The following is a 17,833-nucleotide window of genomic DNA, read 5'->3' as shown; positions in this document are numbered from 1 at the left end:
CACCTCATAGTTTTTTTTAAAAATATACCTTAAAAAAAAGGAATGTTTTATATAGTGGTAGCATACTTGGCTAGTACTTAGTCTCCTATCATGTAAAAATGAAATAAGTACCCAAAAGTGAGACTCTAAAGTGTTAATACTAGAGTTGAGGAAACGTACTCTGCCAAGCTTGATGCTCGTTCGAGTATTAGCGTACTCAATGGTGCTCGTTACTTGAACGAGCATCAAGCTGTGTTCGACCCCGCCCCAGTTTTTGGCTCCTCCCCGCTGTGACGCGGCTGTTTGAGAGAGAGAGAGAGAGAGAGCGAGAACACACGAACCAAGAAGAAAAAAAAAGCTTGGGACTCGGAGTCCCACATACAAAAATGCTCGAGTCTCCCATTGTAGCCAATGGGGTTCATTACTCGAGTAGAGGTCTCGAATTTTATGAAAAGCTCAACTCGAATAACGCGGACCCGAGTATTTGGGTGCTCACTCATCTCTAGTTAATACGATGGTTGCTAAACCTAAAGCCTAAAACATGCTTTGCAGAGAGGCGCTCTAGAGATATTGTTCCATCTTCCCATTTGCATAAATTTCCTGGAAGAGCAAGAATGGCCTTAAAGTCTCCTCAATAGGTGCTCTCCCTAAAGAGAAATCATACCCCTCCTGACCCATATCTATAGGCCTCTCGCTAGCCAAGCCAGCAAACCTAATGCACACTGATGAGGGACAAATACCCTGAAACAGCTGTCTGTATATGGTTTATCTTTTCCCTCTGGAGAAAATTCTGGCTTAGGCTTATATTCCCAGTCTTTGGTACAACGCTTGTTAAAAAGTCTGACATTGACTTGCAGGTACGCTGCTTTCCAGTAGGTTGCACTGTAGAGGCATTGCTTCATCTTCCAATTTGCATAAATTTCCCAGGGGGAAATGGATGGTATTATAAGTCTGCTCACTAGGTGATCTCTCTAAGGAGAAACCATACCCTTCCTGACTTGCAGAGAGATGAACATGGGTAATTTCCCTAGTATTTCTGAATAGGTAGATAAACAAATGTGCCAGATACCATTAACTTTTAATTGGATATTACAGCGGATCAGGAAAGTCTTCAGACCCTTTCACTTTTTATATTTTGTTATGTTGTGGCCTTGTGCAAATTGATGGAAAAAACTTAATTTTTCCCCATCTTCATGCACTCAATACCCCATAATGACCATGCGAAAACAGAATGTTAAAAACCTTTGTTAATTTTTAAGCTTTGACTTTAGCCTGGGGGCTTTCCATTTCTCTAGATCATCTTTTTGAGATTTTTCTACACCTTGATTTGAGTCCACATGCGGTAAATTCTTGAGATGAGAAGCTTAGTAGGGAAGCCCCATTTATATTTAGTGTTGGCACCGTGAAGAGCAGAGGTAACTGATGAGAGTTGTCTTCGGAATTGCAAAATTGTTGGAGAAAGGTCATAGAACGTCAGCATGGCATTATATGAGTCTGGTAAAGATCCTCTTCACCTTCCATCATTTAGAAATTCCTCCTTGGTCTAATAAAAATGGATTTGAGCTTAGACATCCCGTGTAGCAGCCTGTAGGACAGAGCAAGCTTTAGGGAACTGTATGTTCTATCAATGGTATATTCCAGTGGAGATAGGGATGGAAGTAAAGTTTTAAAAAGCTGAAGTAGGTATTGAGGAAGGTCACCAGGGGATACAGATTCCGGAATCCCATGGAATGTTATGTTGTTTCTTTGCAACCTATCTTCAAGGTCTATACCTTTTTTGCATAGACCGAAGATCTCTTCTTTCAAGACATTGTGAGCATCTACCAACTCTTTGTGAGTAGTGGAGAATTTGCCCATTTTTTAAAATCAACATGGGCTGCACATGTGGCAAGGTGGTCAATATTGGATTGAAGTTGATTAGAAATGTTTTGCTTATCTTCAGAAATGTCCTTTCGAAGAGACAAAAGCAGCTCCTTCAATGTATTAGTGGTTAAAGGATTATCCGTACCTGGATACACTTGTAAATTACAGATGTTTCCCACATTTATATCATCTGCAGTGGTAGAATCAGTTCTTTTTTGGAAGAAGGGCCTTTAGAGTTGGGGGAGTCCTGAATGGAGCCCAGAATCTCTTTTAGTGACCTCTCTGGATGCACTTCTTTGTTCCACTGTCTCAGATGACGAAGAGCCAGTAGAGTAATGTCTTGATGGAGAGCTTAGTTCCTGAGAAGACGCTGCTGTTGGTTTTGAGCTGCGATATAAGAATCCACATCTCCAGTGGTGCTATGAGGGCCAAAAGGGAAAAAATCTGTATGTTTGTTAGGAGCTGCAGTTTTGGTTCACTTTTGGCCCATTTTAGGCTGGGAGTAACAAACTTTTTGAAGATTGGCAGTATTCCCCTTGTTGATTATGGGGGAATATTTATCTCTAGCAAGTTACTCTCGTGGTTCACAAATAAATGAGTCAAAAATTTTGGTTATACATTTTGTGATAAATGACAAAAAGTGATTTGCATGATCAGGTTACAAGCCACTTTGCAGCCTTAATGATCAAGATGCAGGTTTCATATATGGCACATGTGTCAAACACAAGGCCCGCGGGCCGAATCCGGCCCGCTGCCTTGTGTTACGTGGCCCGCGGCGTGCCGACGGCCGCTCACCACTGTAGTGATTACCAGCTGGGGTGCCGCAGCTCCCCGCTGGTAATCACACTGACAGCGCTGATCCCTTCTCCCCGAGTCCCTTGCTCTTCAGTTCCGCAGGAGAGGACTCAGGGAGGAAGCGTGCCGTGCTGCTCACTGATGTCAGTGCACACCCGGACGCATATGAACTTTTCCCACAAGACTTCTGCACTTGTCAGCAATTCCAGCAATCTGATTGGGGAATCAGCCAACCCAGAGAACCAAACAACCAATCAGGTTGCTGGAATTGCTCAATAGTGCAGAAGTCTTGTGGGAAAAGTTCATATGCCACCCGGGCTCAGCACGATCCGAGGAGGAGCGGTGCTGACAGCAAGGAGGAGGTAAGCATATGGCTGGGGAAGGGGGAAGTTAATATTGCTGCTGGGGGGTGAGGGTTAATATTGTTGTTGCTGGGAGAAGGTTAATAATGCTGATTGCTGCCGGGGCTGAGGGAGTTAATATTGCTGGTGTGTTGGGGGGGGGGGGGAGGGGTTTAAATTGTTGCTGGCAGGGGGTTAATATTGCTGCGGGGGTCGGGTGGGGTGGTAATATTGCTGGTGGGGGTTAATATTGCTGCTGGGAGGGGGTTAATATTGTTGCTGGCAGGGGGTTCATATTGCTGCCGGGTTGGGAAGGGGAGGAGGGGGGTGTTAATATTGCTGCTGGGTGGGTGGGGGTTAATACTGTTGCTGGGAGGGGGTTAATATTGGTGTAGGGGGGAGGGGTTAATATTGCTGGTGGGGGTTAATGTTGCTGTGTGGGGGGGTTAATATTGTTGCTGGGAGTGGGTAATATTGCTGCTGGGAGGGGGTAATATTACTGTAGGGGTCGCTATTACTACTGGGGCCACTGTGGGGATCGCTATTACTAACTGGTCTACTGTGGGGGTCAATATTTTTACTAGAGCAACTATGAGAGTCACTATTATTACTGCGACCACTATAGGGGTCACTATTTTTACTGAGGCCACTATCAGAGTCACTATTAGGGCTCGTTCACACGGGCGTAATTGCATTTCGGTCGCACAAATACGCTATGTATTTGCGCAATCGAAAATCGCTTATGCCTGCGTATTTGGGCACGCAGAAAAGAACGCAGATGGGCCCCTGAGATGGTGCGCAAATATGCAGTGAATACATAGGTTTCCTGCGCATTCACCACGTATTTGCGCGGCCCATTCACTTCAATGGCCTATTGGGGTGCGTAGTTTGAAACAATATAGGTCATGCTGTGTGACAATATACATCATGTGAATGAAATCATTGACATCAATGGCTTCTGTTCTCTGCATATTATGTACGCAAATACGCTGGTGTGAACGAGCCCTTACTGTACTGTCTTACAATCGGCCCTTTGAAGTTCACCAAAAACCTGATGTGGCCCCCGGTGAAAATGAGTTTGACACCCCTGATATATGGTGTCGTCGTCTCACAGATGGTGGCTTAACAAGAGAAACAGAATTTCCTGTATTTAATAGGCACAGCAGTAAGTGTGTTTTCAGATATTTTAATATATAATTTGTGTAGTCACAGATTACAGGCTGGCTACGGCTATGGTTTAGGTTGTGTCATAGGGAAATGGGTCCCCCGGGGTGCTGTGGATATGGTTCTCTCTGGGGCAGTGTTTCCCAACTCCGGTCCTCAAGGCACCCCAACAGGTCATGTTTTCAGGATTTCCTCAGTATTGCACAGGTGATGTAATTATTGTCGGTGCCTCAGATATTGTCAGGACCGGAGTTGGAAAACACTGCTCTAGGGTGAGACCTTGCAGGGATGACAGACGTAGTAGGATTCTTGGTAAAATAAAGCTTTAATCTTCACAGTAATGATAAACAGGAACAGGGCATAAAATCCGAGCAGAAACTGGCAAGGTGACTTTGGTCAGAAACAAAGCTGCCAACGGGTCGGTGAAGGGCACAGGACATAGGAACCAAACATAGACACTGATCAACAAGCCAAGACAGAAGAAACAGACAGCAAACAGGTGATGAATGGTGGAGTCCAAAGCAGGAAAGGATTAACTGCTTGTTGAGTGATGAAACGTATCAGAGCTGGAGAACAGAATAGTCAAGCCACCTGGATCAAAGACCACATAGTAAACAAGAGTTCATGATAGGTTGGCGTGGGCGATGGGTTGTTTTCTTCTTTTTTTCTAAATAGATTTTGTATTTTATTATGTAAAATTTTTTACTTCAGTTTGTAATTTTTTTCTTTTTTTTTAACTTCTTCGTCCCTCTTGACATCATATAAGACCCCTGGAGGACATTCACACTGTCATTTTTTTAGCAGTTTTCCACTCTAACTGGAAAATGCCCAGTTACAGGGAAAAACATTCAGCTACAGCAATCACTGGCAGAGCTGAACTGGGGTGTGCTATGCCCCAGCAGCTCTGTCATGCCAGGGTCCGCCAGCGATCATGTAATCGCTAGCTCCAGTAGAGGAAACCGCACTGCCCCTTCCTGTATTCTGAGCACCAGTCTTTTCTTCTGGGTCCTTGGCTGTCTCTGACAACCAAGCACCTGACCTACTAGATTGCAGGAGCTTTAAACCCACACCCTATATTTACGATTACGTGGGATTAAAGCCCAAGTCCAATGCTATATATTTACAGCGCTTGGTCCTTACTGGGTTAAAGTCGTCTGGTTGTGATATAATTTTTAATACCAGATTCATATTTACTCAGAGGCTGTGAGTGCATATGTGAGGGTAGAACACATTCAAGGACTAAAGACAAACATTATTGTAATTTCATCACAATAGGACTCTGCCTAGAAACTATGATTAAAACTAAAATGAGAAATACTAGTGTGACCTTGCAAGAGGCAAACATTCTTGTGACATCACAATAGAGCCCAACAAAAGGATTAAATAAAAATACTCTTGTGGCATCATCAAAATAAAATTATACCTAGGAATAAAGACATACACTGGTGTGCCATCATCACCAAAGCACAGGGGTGAACATATTTTTTCTGGTCTGAGGACCACTTTGCCATACTGAATCACTCCCAAGGCCCACCACGGTATTCCCATCTGAGACATTTATGGTAAATCCTACGTATATGCCATAAGAAATCGAAATATGTCCCACTTCCAGGTCTCTTACCTATTGGGAGAATGGGGGTCACCCCCCCCCCCCCAATCAGCGCTCCAGAGAGGAGGAGACAACCATGCATGCGTCTCTCTCTATTGTAGATGATTGATGTTGAAGTAACGGCCTGACATTTCATAAGTCCTATGCACTACAATGGAGAGAGCTGCATGCATGTGCAATGCCTATAACTCATATACTCATTTCTGGAGTGCTAAATGGCTCCAGAGACTTTATTCTCCTAATATATAAGGGACTCAGACATGACTACACTGTGCACCCTTAGTATTTGTCCATTCCTGTTGTCCTGCTATGTGCCACTCCTCTTCACCCTGACATGGAAACTACATGTGAGCAGCCACACATAGATAATACTGTGTTTAAATGATTGGGGCGGCACAGAATGGCATTGTGGGCTGTATGTGGCCCCAGGCCGCATTTTGTGCACCCCTACCATAGAACATGGCCTTGTCACAGAGAAGTACTATTGTGATATCAGATCAATACAATTTTACCTAGAAATAAAGACAAACACTTTTCTGATATCGTCTTAACCCTTTCCAATCCAATTTATATCCTGGTTTTTCTAGGTGGCTTACTCTTTTTCTGCCATTATACAATGGTGCTATATGCTGGCTAGAGCCAGTACTGCATGAGGTGACACATTGGATAGGCACCACCAGCAGAGAGGCTGGCAATATACAGTAAGAAAACCCCGACGGATGTTTTCTAACATCAGAGTTGTACAACCTTCAATCATAATGTCTTCAGAGGTCAGACAGTGGATTGGAAAGGGTTAAAGGTACACCATCAATAAAGACAGACACTATTGTGACACAATCCTAATAGAATATAAACTTAAAAAAATACAACAAATACTGTTGTGACATCATACAATAAAACTGCCTATGAATAAAAATAAATACTGTGGCATCATCACAATAGAACTGTGTCTATGTATAAAGAGAAATAACATTGTGACATCATCACACTAGAACATTGTTTGTGAATATAGAGAAAAACTGTTGTGACAATCACAATGTAACACAGCCAAGGACTGTAGAGAAACACTACTGTGATATCACAATGGAACACCGCTAAGGGCTGTATAGAAATACTACTATGATATCATTACAATAGAACACAGCCAAGGACTGTAGAGAAACACTTCTGTGACATCACAATGGAACACTGCTAAGGACTGTAGAGAAATACTACTATAACATCACAATAGAACACAGCCAAGAACTGTAGAGAAATACTACTGTGACATCACAATGGAACACAGCTACGGACTGTAGAGAAATACTACTGTGACATCACAATGGAACACAGCCAAGAACTGTAGAGAAACACTATTGTGACATCACAATGGAACACAGCTAAGGACTGTAGAGAAATACTACTATAACATCACAATAGAACACAGCCAAGAACTGTAGAGAAATACTACTGTGACATCACAATGGAACACAGCTAAGGACTGTAGAGAAATACTACTGTGACATCACAATGGAACACAGCCAAGGACTGTAGAGAAACACTATTGTGACATCACAATGGAACACAGCTAAGGACTGTAGAGAAATACTACTATAACATCACAATAGAACACAGCCAAGAACTGTAGAGAAATACTACTGTGACATCACAATAGAACACTGTAGACTGTAGAGAAACACTATTGTGACATCACAATGGAACACAGCTAAGGACTGTAGAGAAATACTACTGTGACATCACAATGGAACACAGCCAAGGACTGTAGAGAAACACTATTGTGACATCACAATGGAACACAGCTAAGGACTGTAGAGAAATACTACTATAACATCACAATAGAACACAGCCAAGAACTGTAGAGAAATACTACTGTGACATCACAATAGAACACTGTAGACTGTAGAGAAACACTATTGTGACATCACAATGGAACACAGCTAAGGACTGTAGAGAAATACTACTGTGACATCAGAATGGAACACAGCCAAGGACTGTAGAGAAATACTACTGTGACATCAGAATGGAACACAGCCAAGGACTGTAGAGAAACACTATTGTGACATCACAATGGAACACAGCTAAGGACTGTAGAGAAATACTACTATGACATCATACTAATAGAACGCAAACCAGGAATAAACACAAACACTATGGTGACATCATAATAATATACACAGCCAGGGACTAAAGAATGATTAAAGACAAACACCCGTGTGACACTGCAATAGAATTCTGCCTTAGAATAAAGACGGGTACTAATGTAACATTACCACAATAGAATGCTGAATAACAATAGATTTAAACTATTTTATGATAACCTAACAATAAATGTCTGCCTTGGAATAAAGACAATCGCCATTATAACATCACTACAATAGAATGTATGCAATGACATGATACTGATTCAAGCTACAAATAACCCCGCTACCTTCTCCTTCCTATTTTGCACCTTCCGATTTTCTTTTGAACTGTTATTTATATCAGCGCTTTCCCATTAAATATCCCTATACTTTGTTAAATCTGACCATAATGTATATGGATTACAGAACAGATGCTTATACCTATTTCACTAGTAATGCCATTTCCAGGAACCTTGTGGGCTTGTTTAGGGACCGTACGCACATTCCTTCACTAATTCTATTCCATTCTGTTACTGATTTCTGCTGTTTTTTTTAAATCAGATTTTTGCTGTTTTTCTATCTGATTTTTACTGTTTTTATCTGATTTTAAGAACAATGAATTAAAAGACTATTGCTGTTCTTGTGAATGAACCTCCTGGTTCTGTCTATGAACGTATCTTGAGTAGTCCAGGGAGTGGACTCTAGAGCCGGGAGAAGGGATGATGGGGGGGGTGACAAGTAACCATGACAACAGAGAAATTATGTGTGTTGTTGAGGAAGAGAAGGAGCTCAGGTTGATAGTGGAAAATAGTTCAGAAGAAGTAATTACACGCTGAATTTTCACAGTGCAAGGAAGGAGAGCTTGAGGCTGCTCAGATTGCTACCAGGCTGTGGATAAAAGGAGCCGATTCAAGCCAGAAAGATTTCGTAAGTTTGCAATAATATGAATGTACACAGACAGTAATGTATCCGGCTTTACTCAAAATAAACTGATTCTTGACTCCAATGGCGTCTCTCTCGCACAAGACTCTCGGGCATTCTTTACATTGTCATTTATCCTACTGCTTTCAATGCTCTGTTTCTTTAAGGTTGTGGTGTTTGATCTGGGATAGAATGCAATCTTAAATGTTATGGTAAATCTTGCAGTGGTTACACACCGTCACAATGCGATTAATAGAATGCGGTGTACAAAATCTCAGTGGTATCCCATGTGCTTGAGAATTCCCATAGGCCTGGGTGTATGAAGAATGTCTCCACTTTCCCTCACACCTACATATCAACTAGTGAGCAAGAAATTGACCAGTGAGTCAATCAACCAGTGAGCAAGAAATTGCTACTGCATCTCCCCCCTGCTCCCCTTCTGCATGATGAAAATTGGTTGTTCCTTTATAAAAAATAAGTATTATTAAAAAGTTGTCCTCTGACTTCCATACTCCACTGCATTGCTTGCATGTTGCTACGATGGGACTCTCTTCAAAAGGCATTTCAGAACTTTATGCAGCTGAATTACAGAAGTTTTATGGATAGAAGTTTCAGTGAACAATGCTAGAAACCCAACTACTGATATGCACCATCTTGAGAATATGGCATGCGCCACACTGTTAAAGGGGCACTAACTTTTCAGACAACTTATGCTCATCTACTAGCTTGTGTTAGTCTATTCATTTCTGTAGTATACTTGCATTAAAAATGTTGCTACTTTACCACCGTAAATCACTTTTGAAGTGGCTGCCACAAGGCATCTCCCTTCCAGTTTCTCTGTGCAATCCACTGACTGTCATTAGGTACAGAGCTTCTGTAGTAACAAAGGCGCAGGGACATATTATTAACAAGGAGCTATCTTCACAGGGGTGCTCAGAGGCTGCAGGCTGACAGATCTGCAGACACTGTGATCATGATCTCCATAATCTCTGCATCTCTTTAGGTGTGTATACACACAATATATTGGGTTTACTCACCATTTGGCCAGAATTCCTGATTCATCCTGGGAGAGCAGAGGGGCGGGCATTCAAATACTGTCCCCATTCTGATTGGACCATAGGCTATGCAATGCAGCATGGAAAGGAAGGGAAACTACTGGAAGAATACTAGGCTTGCTAAACAACCCTAAACAACCCCTGCAGAAGACCACCGGAAATCACTGTTGTCCCAGTCTCTGTTGACAGTAAAAGTCAGGGGACCAATGCCTGCCAATCGGAGGCCACAAAGTCACCTTTTGGAACTCCTGGTACCATGGCACCTAGGATGTGAGTACTGATGCCAGGGCAACAGGTAGTGATGCTGCAGCATTCAGTAACCTTGCATTCTTTTCAAAGGGGTTGTTCAGGTATGGACAATATTTTTAAACGTGTGCGATTGTGTTAAGACGATAAAAGCAGCTGCACTCACCCGTTTGTTCCCCTGGTGATCCAGTACTGCAGCTCCCGTGGCCTTCCCGGTCTATGTTTATGAACAGCTACCACCTGACTACTGCAGCCAATCAGGGGCTGCAGTGGTCACATGCTGTTCTTCTAGCACCATTGCTCCCAGGATCTGAGCTATGATGCTAGGAGAATGGCCCATAACTGCGGCAGTGCTCAGGTTGTAGCAGTTCATAAACGAAAATGGGAGATCCATGGATTGCTGAGGGAACAAATGGACGAATACGGCTGCTTTAAGTGTTTTAACACATTTGCGCCCATGTTTAAAAAAAAAAAAAAAAAAACATCCACACCAAGACATCCCCTTTAACAAGAAGCTAAATACAGTGCAATTAAAGTTTTATTCATATTCCTCTCCATTCAACATTTTGGCTTGTCTCATGACCCTATAGCAAGCTTAATTAAGGCCCCACTGAGAAGCGAAACGTCATATAATCACTCACTTTGGATTGCATTCACATGGTGCAACTTCTTTTACAGAAGATGATCTGGGCCTCTAGTGTGCAGACAATACATAGTACTACCTAGGCAGTATGGAAAATGTAGCCTCTCTATAGTGGAATGTTGATGAGTCCAGGTCTCTGGCTTCATAGTCCTCTCTGCTTTAGCTGTTTCTAGTTCTTCATCCAGAGCTGCAGCTGCTTTTGTACTAATATTGAGTCATTTTGTTGTTTTTCCAGTCAAGCTCTGATTCCATCCTTGACCCACAGCAGCTGCAGGCATTCAATGAACTCTGCCGTCTTTACAAAGGAACCTCACGGGTACAGTAACAAGTCTCTTGTCTGTTGGCTTCGCTTGAGAGCTTCTTTGAGTGTTCACAAGTGTCATGACCAGAAGCGCAATACACAAAACACTCTTATCTGTTTTCTAAAGCCTGTGCAACAACACTTTTTCTATATTTTTTTGCCATTTGGTACCATTTACTGTATTGGGTGTTCGGACTGCTAGTTAAGACAGTCCAGATGTAGCGGAGCTAGATTTATTATTGAGTGTTGTCTTCTCTGCATGGTTATAGTTTTTTTATGTAAAAACCACAAATCATATAAGGTTCAATCGAAGTCCTAAGTGATATCACAGATCGTGCTTTGTTAAATGACAATGAGTTATGTCATTCGACAAACCAGGTTCTATTTTACAGTTGTGATCAACATTTTTGGCACTCTTGATAGTTTAGTATAAAAAAGCCAATATTTTCCGAAATAAGTGGATCTGTTCTAGCTTTGTATCATTAGAATATTTTAATAGCACGTCCAGATACAACAAAAAGGTTTACCCCTCAAACATGTATGCCATCATTTCTAAAAAGAATAGGCATATTATATAACATGGACTAGATACAGTGCATACATTGGACTGGAGCACCTTCCCTAATTGGTCGCACATCCTTTGGCAACAATGACACCTCCAAACATTTTTGTAGCCATCTGTGGGCTTCTTGCATCGGTCTGCTGGTAGTTTCTTCCAATCCAATTCTCTGAAGCTCTTGAATGTTTTCATGGTTCCTTTCCCCAATAGCAGATGTCAGCTCTCTCAATTGGATTCCTATCTGCTGCTTTTTTAACACAGTCCATCTTTTTTGTGTAATTTAGGTGTGTTTTTGGTCATTATTTTGCTGTAGAACTCATATTGTTAAACTCAGACCTTGTTTTCTTGTACTTTGGAGCACATTTCACTCTAAACAGCATGAATAATTCTATAATTTCAATATTCCTCTTAACAAGTTCAAGGTCTCCAGTCCCAGATGTAGCAAAGCAGCCCCACAACATTAAGGATCCTCCACTATGGTAGAAGGAGGAGCAGCCCCACAACATTAAGGATCCTCCACTATGGTAGAAGGAGGAGCAGCCCCACAACATTAAGGATCCTCCACTATGGTAGAAGGAGGAGCAGCCCCACAACATTAAGGATCCTCCACTATGGTAGAAGGAGGCACTTTTCCTTAAAGCCTTCATTTCCTTGTCTATCAACATGGTGTTCTTTGCCAAAAAGCTCTAGTGTGGTTTCATCTGCCCATGGAATAGTTTTCTAGGAGGATTCTGGTTTGTCTCTGTAACTTTGGCTAAGTTCAGTCACTCTTTTTTATGTCTTTCTTTAACCAGTAGAGTCCTCCTTTGCATTCTCCCATAGAGCCCTGTTTAGTGCGCAGTATTTGGTTCGGGGTGGCAACCATCACTCCAGATGTGTCCAGTTATGGCTTTTATTCTTTTGATGTTGTATGTGGTTTCTGTGACACGGGGATGAAGGAACCCTCTGTCACAGCTGTGGCAGAGGTCCATGATGCTATCCCATTGCTTTCAATGAGACCAGCATTGCTGCCGTCCCATTGAAAGCAATGGGATGAAGGCATGTCCTGGAGCAATGTCTTTTGGGGGGTGGGGGGCTTAAAATATAAACCCTACCACGAAAATCCTCCCTAGCTGTAAAAAAAGAAAAAACAAAAATTAACTCCCCTAGAAAAGCTGTCCATCTCTTCTCCCCATCCCTGGCAGTGTTCTTCTGTCTTCTGGTGGCTGGTGATTGAAAAAACCCTGCCTCCAGAAAGCGCTGCCTCTGATTGGCTGAGCGCTGTGACCAATTAGAGATAGCAACCCCCCACCATTGCTCCAGGACATGCCTTCATCCCATTGTTTTCAATACGATGGCAACAACGCTGGCCCTATTGAAAGCAATGGATAGCATCGCAGACCTCTGCCACAGCTGTGACAGCTGTGGCACAGCGTTCCTTCATAATGACATTTCTGGTCTGCTCTGATAGCTCTTGTCATTATCATTGTGAACAAGGAATAGGGAATAAAATAGATCTTTCCAAGTATGAAAGCCACCATTCATACAATAGGCTAATTAAAGTCATGTGAGTGCCGACAAGTTGGGGACAGGTAAGTCTAATGTCTAACTAATCGCAGGTTAATTGTATTTTGTTCTTTGTGCCATTAATTGTGTCCTGGCATTGTTTTCAGTTTTGTATCTTTTTTTTCTGCAAAGGTTCTATTTAATAACTTTTGTGTTGTCTTTTCTTTTTTGTATCAGTGATGTGAGTTTCTATATATCCAAGCAATTGCACTAAATGCTTTATTTCAGGAGATCTTTTATATGGTGTGCTTAATATTCAGGGAAGCCAGTAATGTTGACCACAACTGTATGTGTCTGTATAGAGAAATTGACTTTTTAGATGATTTTTAAAAGCATTTAGGATGATTCTGAATAAGGTTTATTGAACCATGCACGCTAGCTGTGCTACACTTTCTGCATTGATGCAGTCATCAAAATTGAATACAGCATGCTACATGCTCTATGATATTTGTTTACAACCACTGAATCTAGGATAAGGTGCGCATACATAGAATTCGTTCTAAGCAGACCTTGTCCACCATAGATGTAAGCATGTCCATGTAGCTGTGCTTCCCAAGTGCTTGTTTCAGTAGACTGGACAATCACTGTAGAGTAAATATTTCAACACTTTTTTTTTCTTCAATTTTTTATAAATGCCCAAAATTCTGCACTAATTAATTTCATAATATATCTTTTTAGTATTTGAAGTTCAGCTTTTTCTGATACCGAATTATAAATACCCCATTTTTCTTTAGACAGTGCAAGAGTTAAAGGGGTTTCTCAGAACTTAACTATTGATGACCTATCGTGTTCATTGGCCGCATGGCCTAAGAGCAGCTCAGTCCCATTCAAGAGAATGAAACTGAGCTGCTATAGCCGGCACAGCCACTATACAGTGCACAGCTCTATGCCTGGTATGGTCTGAAGTGGCCACAGTGCTCACCCTAGTGCTGCTGTCACTTCACTCAGCTGATCGGCATGGATTCCGAGTGGTGAATCCCTGCTGATTAAGAATTGATGACCTATCCTGAGGATAGGCCATCTATAATTTAGTTCCCGAAAACTCCTTTTAACCCCTTGAGTGGCGGGTTTCCTACCACCCTGTCGTGCCCACCAGGGCAGGTTTTTTAAAATGATCTAATCATTGAATTTCAACTAATTTTGCAGTTGCGTCTCAAGAGCCATAACTTTTTCATTTTTCCATTGACATGGCCATATAAGGGCTTGTTTTTTGCGGGACAAGTTGTGATTTTTTTAAACAGGGGGGAGGAAAAAAAGAAATGGGGAAAAAAGAAAAAAAGGGGCCATGTCATTAAGGGGTTAAATAATGTATTAACTTCCTTCTCTGGGTCATTACGACGCATGGATACCACATGTGTGATTTTAATTTTGATTTTTTACAAAGTAAAGGGAGACAAGTGTTTTTATTATTTTTTTAATAATTTTTTAACTTTTTTTTTTTTAATTTTAATTTTTTTTTTTGTCCCTTTAGGGGACTTCCACAGGGACCCATCAGGACCCCTGATCACATTCCGGGGGTCCGATGGTGACAGCCCTTTACATGCTGCAGTGACCGCCCTTTACATGCTGCAGTCACATAGACTGCAGCATGTAAAGGGTTAACACAGCAGAGATCGGAGGTTTTCTCTGATCTCTGCTGTAAGAGCTAGTACCTAGCTGTCCTCTGACAGCCAAGCACCAAGCTCTCCCTGCCACAGAGACCATCGGCTTGCTTCTGACAAGCCGATGGTCTCTATGGCAACCTGTAAACAAAGCAGGAGATTGCCGGCATATCGGCAATATCTTCTGCTGGTTTTTCAAAGCCCTTGCTTTGTTCTCTGTGGGTCTGTACAGGCAGAGCACACTGTCACAGCTTGTGGCATTGTGCTCTGCAGCTCCCATAGTGATACATAGCCCGGAAATCTTCCGGGCTATGTCGCTATGAGCAGTGGAGCTCGTCCTGGAAAATTTCCGGGCGTGCCACTCAAGGGGTTAAAGGGGTTGTCCAAGATCAACTGAAAATCAGGCCCAGGAGGGAAAGGACATGCTATAATAATAGAAGCATTAGCCGTCAAATTCCTTGTTGCTCCAGTGCTCCCTGCTGGTCTATGTGTACCATGCTACAGCTTTGACATTACGTAAGTATTTGTGACTGCTTCATCCAGTCACTGGCCTCAGTGTTTGTACAGCAAGAGGCTTTAACGCTTTTTATTATTTTATGCCATTTTCCTTTTGGGCCCAATTTTTTGCTCATAACTAGAGATGAGCAAGTATACTCGCTAAGGGCAATTACTCGATCGAGCATTGTCCTTAGCGAGTACCTGCCCGCTCGTGAGCAAAGATTCGGCTGCCGCCGGCGGGGAGCTCCCTCTCCCCCCCCCCCCTCCCGCTCCTCCCTGCTGACAGCTGCAACTCACCTGTCACCTGCGCTGGCAACCGAACTTTTTCTCCCGAGCGGGGAGATACTCGCTAAGGACAATGCTCGATCAAGCAATTGTCCTTAGCGAGTATGCTCACTCATCTCTACTCATAACCCCTTTAAAGGATAAAATTCTAACTGTTTGCAGCCACTTCTACAAGGGAGCACACACCATGCTGATTTTTACAGCTGTCGCCAGTGAACCCAATCTATGCAATAAGTGCCTCTACTCCCCAAACCGGTGGTTGCATTGGATTGTGTAAAGGGAAGCTGGGCATTTAAAGCTAAGTACTAGAAAAACAGAGCTGCAAACTCCTGTAAAAGTATGTTATAAAATTAATCTGCAACCAGCCTTGAACCTAAAATTGGATGTTTGAGGTTTTCCGTAAGTAAAAAAAAAAAGTAGTAAACTACTTTAGCCAGATTCTAACATAATCCAGCAAAACAAGTTCATATAAAAAAAAACACTGTCTTCCTGCCTGAACCTAAGTCATGAAGGGAACAGAGATGCTCCAGAAACACAAGGTAATGAAAAAAATCTTATTTTCTTCTTTATTCCATGTTTTTTACAATATTTTACTGTGCATGGCTGTTTCTGCTGAGATGAAGCAGAGACGGTCTTATTAAGGGGCTTGCTTATTCATTTGTGTGTATATATAAGTATGTATGCGCCTACATGAAACTTGTGACTCTGACTTCACAAAAAAAAAAAGTTTACTTTCCAATGACAGACTGCTTGCTTGTAAAAAAAAAATATTGTGTAGGTGGAATTACAGCTTCTTCAGTGAGATGACAGGTTTGGTCTGTGCATTCATATGAGCTCATCCTTTACTTTATCCCTGGCATAGTTTAGGAATAACTAGCACATCGCCACCTGCCCTTCTGGTTAGATCTGTTATGGGAATAGAGGTGACCCCACGCGTTAGGTAGAAGGACGTTGATGGTTAAACAACTATTGAACAGACGATTGTCTTGTGAACAATCATTTTGCAAATGCGTTCCCTTTTGCAAAATGATGTTCTCGTCTGTATCGGCCATCATCATCATTCAAACTGGCCAATCACGTTCCTAGGACGAAAGATCTTTTGAAGAATGTTATTTCAGGTAAGATAGTTTGTAGGTTAAAGATCTTTTGTAACAAGGAAGGATCTTTCCTTCAACTATCAGATGAAGATTTCAAACATGGCTGAATACTTTCCAGGTGATGGCCATATGTTCATGGTCAGCTAAAACGAGTATTCGTTTTTAAATATATCACCTGATGAATGTTTGCTATGGTTGAAATCAACTTTAGTCTGAGGTGTATGGCCATGTTTACATCTTAACTCTTTTTGAATCTAATTTTTGATTCAGGGTTTCCTAAGAGGTTTTCTCGTTCTGCCATTATACAATGGCGCCATCTGCTGCTAGAGCCAGTACTGCAGTATGGGACATGCTGGAGAGGCTCCCAACAACAGAGCAACCAGTAATATACAGTAAGAATACCCTGTCAGACGTCTCCGACATCGGAGCTGTACAGCCTTCAATCAGAATGTCTTTAGACGTCAGACAGTGGATTGGAAAGGGTTAAAGTGAAGCACAAAGAGCAAAAATTGTTTGTTTTTGTGAAACACTTTCCTGGACTGGAGGGTTGAAAGCAAAAAGTTGTTATAGCATTTCGAGCCCTATATAGCAAGTTGACATATGGTGGGCAGCGTCCAGTATAGTGAGTTGGCTTCTGTTTTCATCTCTGTTTTGCAGTTGGCTCTACTGACTGAGTTGTGTCGTTCTCAAAGCCCGGAAAAATCTTCCACCCATAACCCTTATGGTGGGGTTTCCTCAAGCAGCGTTTTCCAGAATGAGAACTTCCAGTTGCATCTGGCACCACCACCCATCATTGATGATTAGCTTGTGAAACTCTTCTGCTTGTTACACTCTAACCGGTGGCCGTCCATATCGCCTCCAGTCTCCTCTCAGCTGCGCAAGAAAGATGTCCAGCAAACACCGGAAAAGACTGAACTGTGAAGAAACTGTGTACAGTATATTTATACTTGTATGTGTAAAGCCAACACTAATAAACTTCCAATTTTCTCATAAATCAAATGGTTTCTGTTGAAGTAGATATATCATTGCACAGTGTGTTAATATAGTGATGACATGTATAGTGACATCCCCACTGTGGTCATTGGCTGCAATTAATATAGTGATGACATATATAGTGACATCACCACTGTGGGCATTGGCTGTAATCAGTAAGGGGGCTGATCATAAATTATCCCATAAAAATAGTGATAAAGAGACCAATATCTTATGCG

General features: G+C 42.1%; 1 protein-coding gene across 2 annotated transcripts in view; it reads left to right on the top strand.

Annotated features, from left to right (window-relative positions):
• VPS8 (VPS8 subunit of CORVET complex) overlaps positions 1 to 17,615 on the top strand; it is a 171,130-nt gene extending 153,515 nt beyond the window's left edge. The window contains exons 46-48 of one of the 2 annotated variants that reach the window (XM_066575689.1): positions 8,718 to 8,798; positions 10,972 to 11,052; positions 17,280 to 17,615. In XM_066575689.1, the coding sequence (XP_066431786.1) occupies positions 8,718 to 8,798; positions 10,972 to 11,052; positions 17,280 to 17,426 (309 nt within the window). In that variant the 3' untranslated portion in view covers positions 17,427 to 17,615. The remainder of the gene's footprint in view (positions 1 to 8,717; positions 8,799 to 10,971; positions 11,053 to 17,279) is intronic. The other variant, XM_066575690.1, reaches the window with a different exon arrangement.
• Positions 17,616 to 17,833: the final 218 nt, after the last annotated feature.

The sequence above is a fragment of the Eleutherodactylus coqui genome, chromosome 8 (assembly GCF_035609145.1).
Source record: "Eleutherodactylus coqui strain aEleCoq1 chromosome 8, aEleCoq1.hap1, whole genome shotgun sequence".
NCBI lineage: Eukaryota > Metazoa > Chordata > Amphibia > Anura > Eleutherodactylidae > Eleutherodactylus > Eleutherodactylus coqui.
The sequence above is the reverse complement of the archived record's forward strand: the minus strand, read 5'-3'. Positions and strand labels throughout refer to the sequence as shown.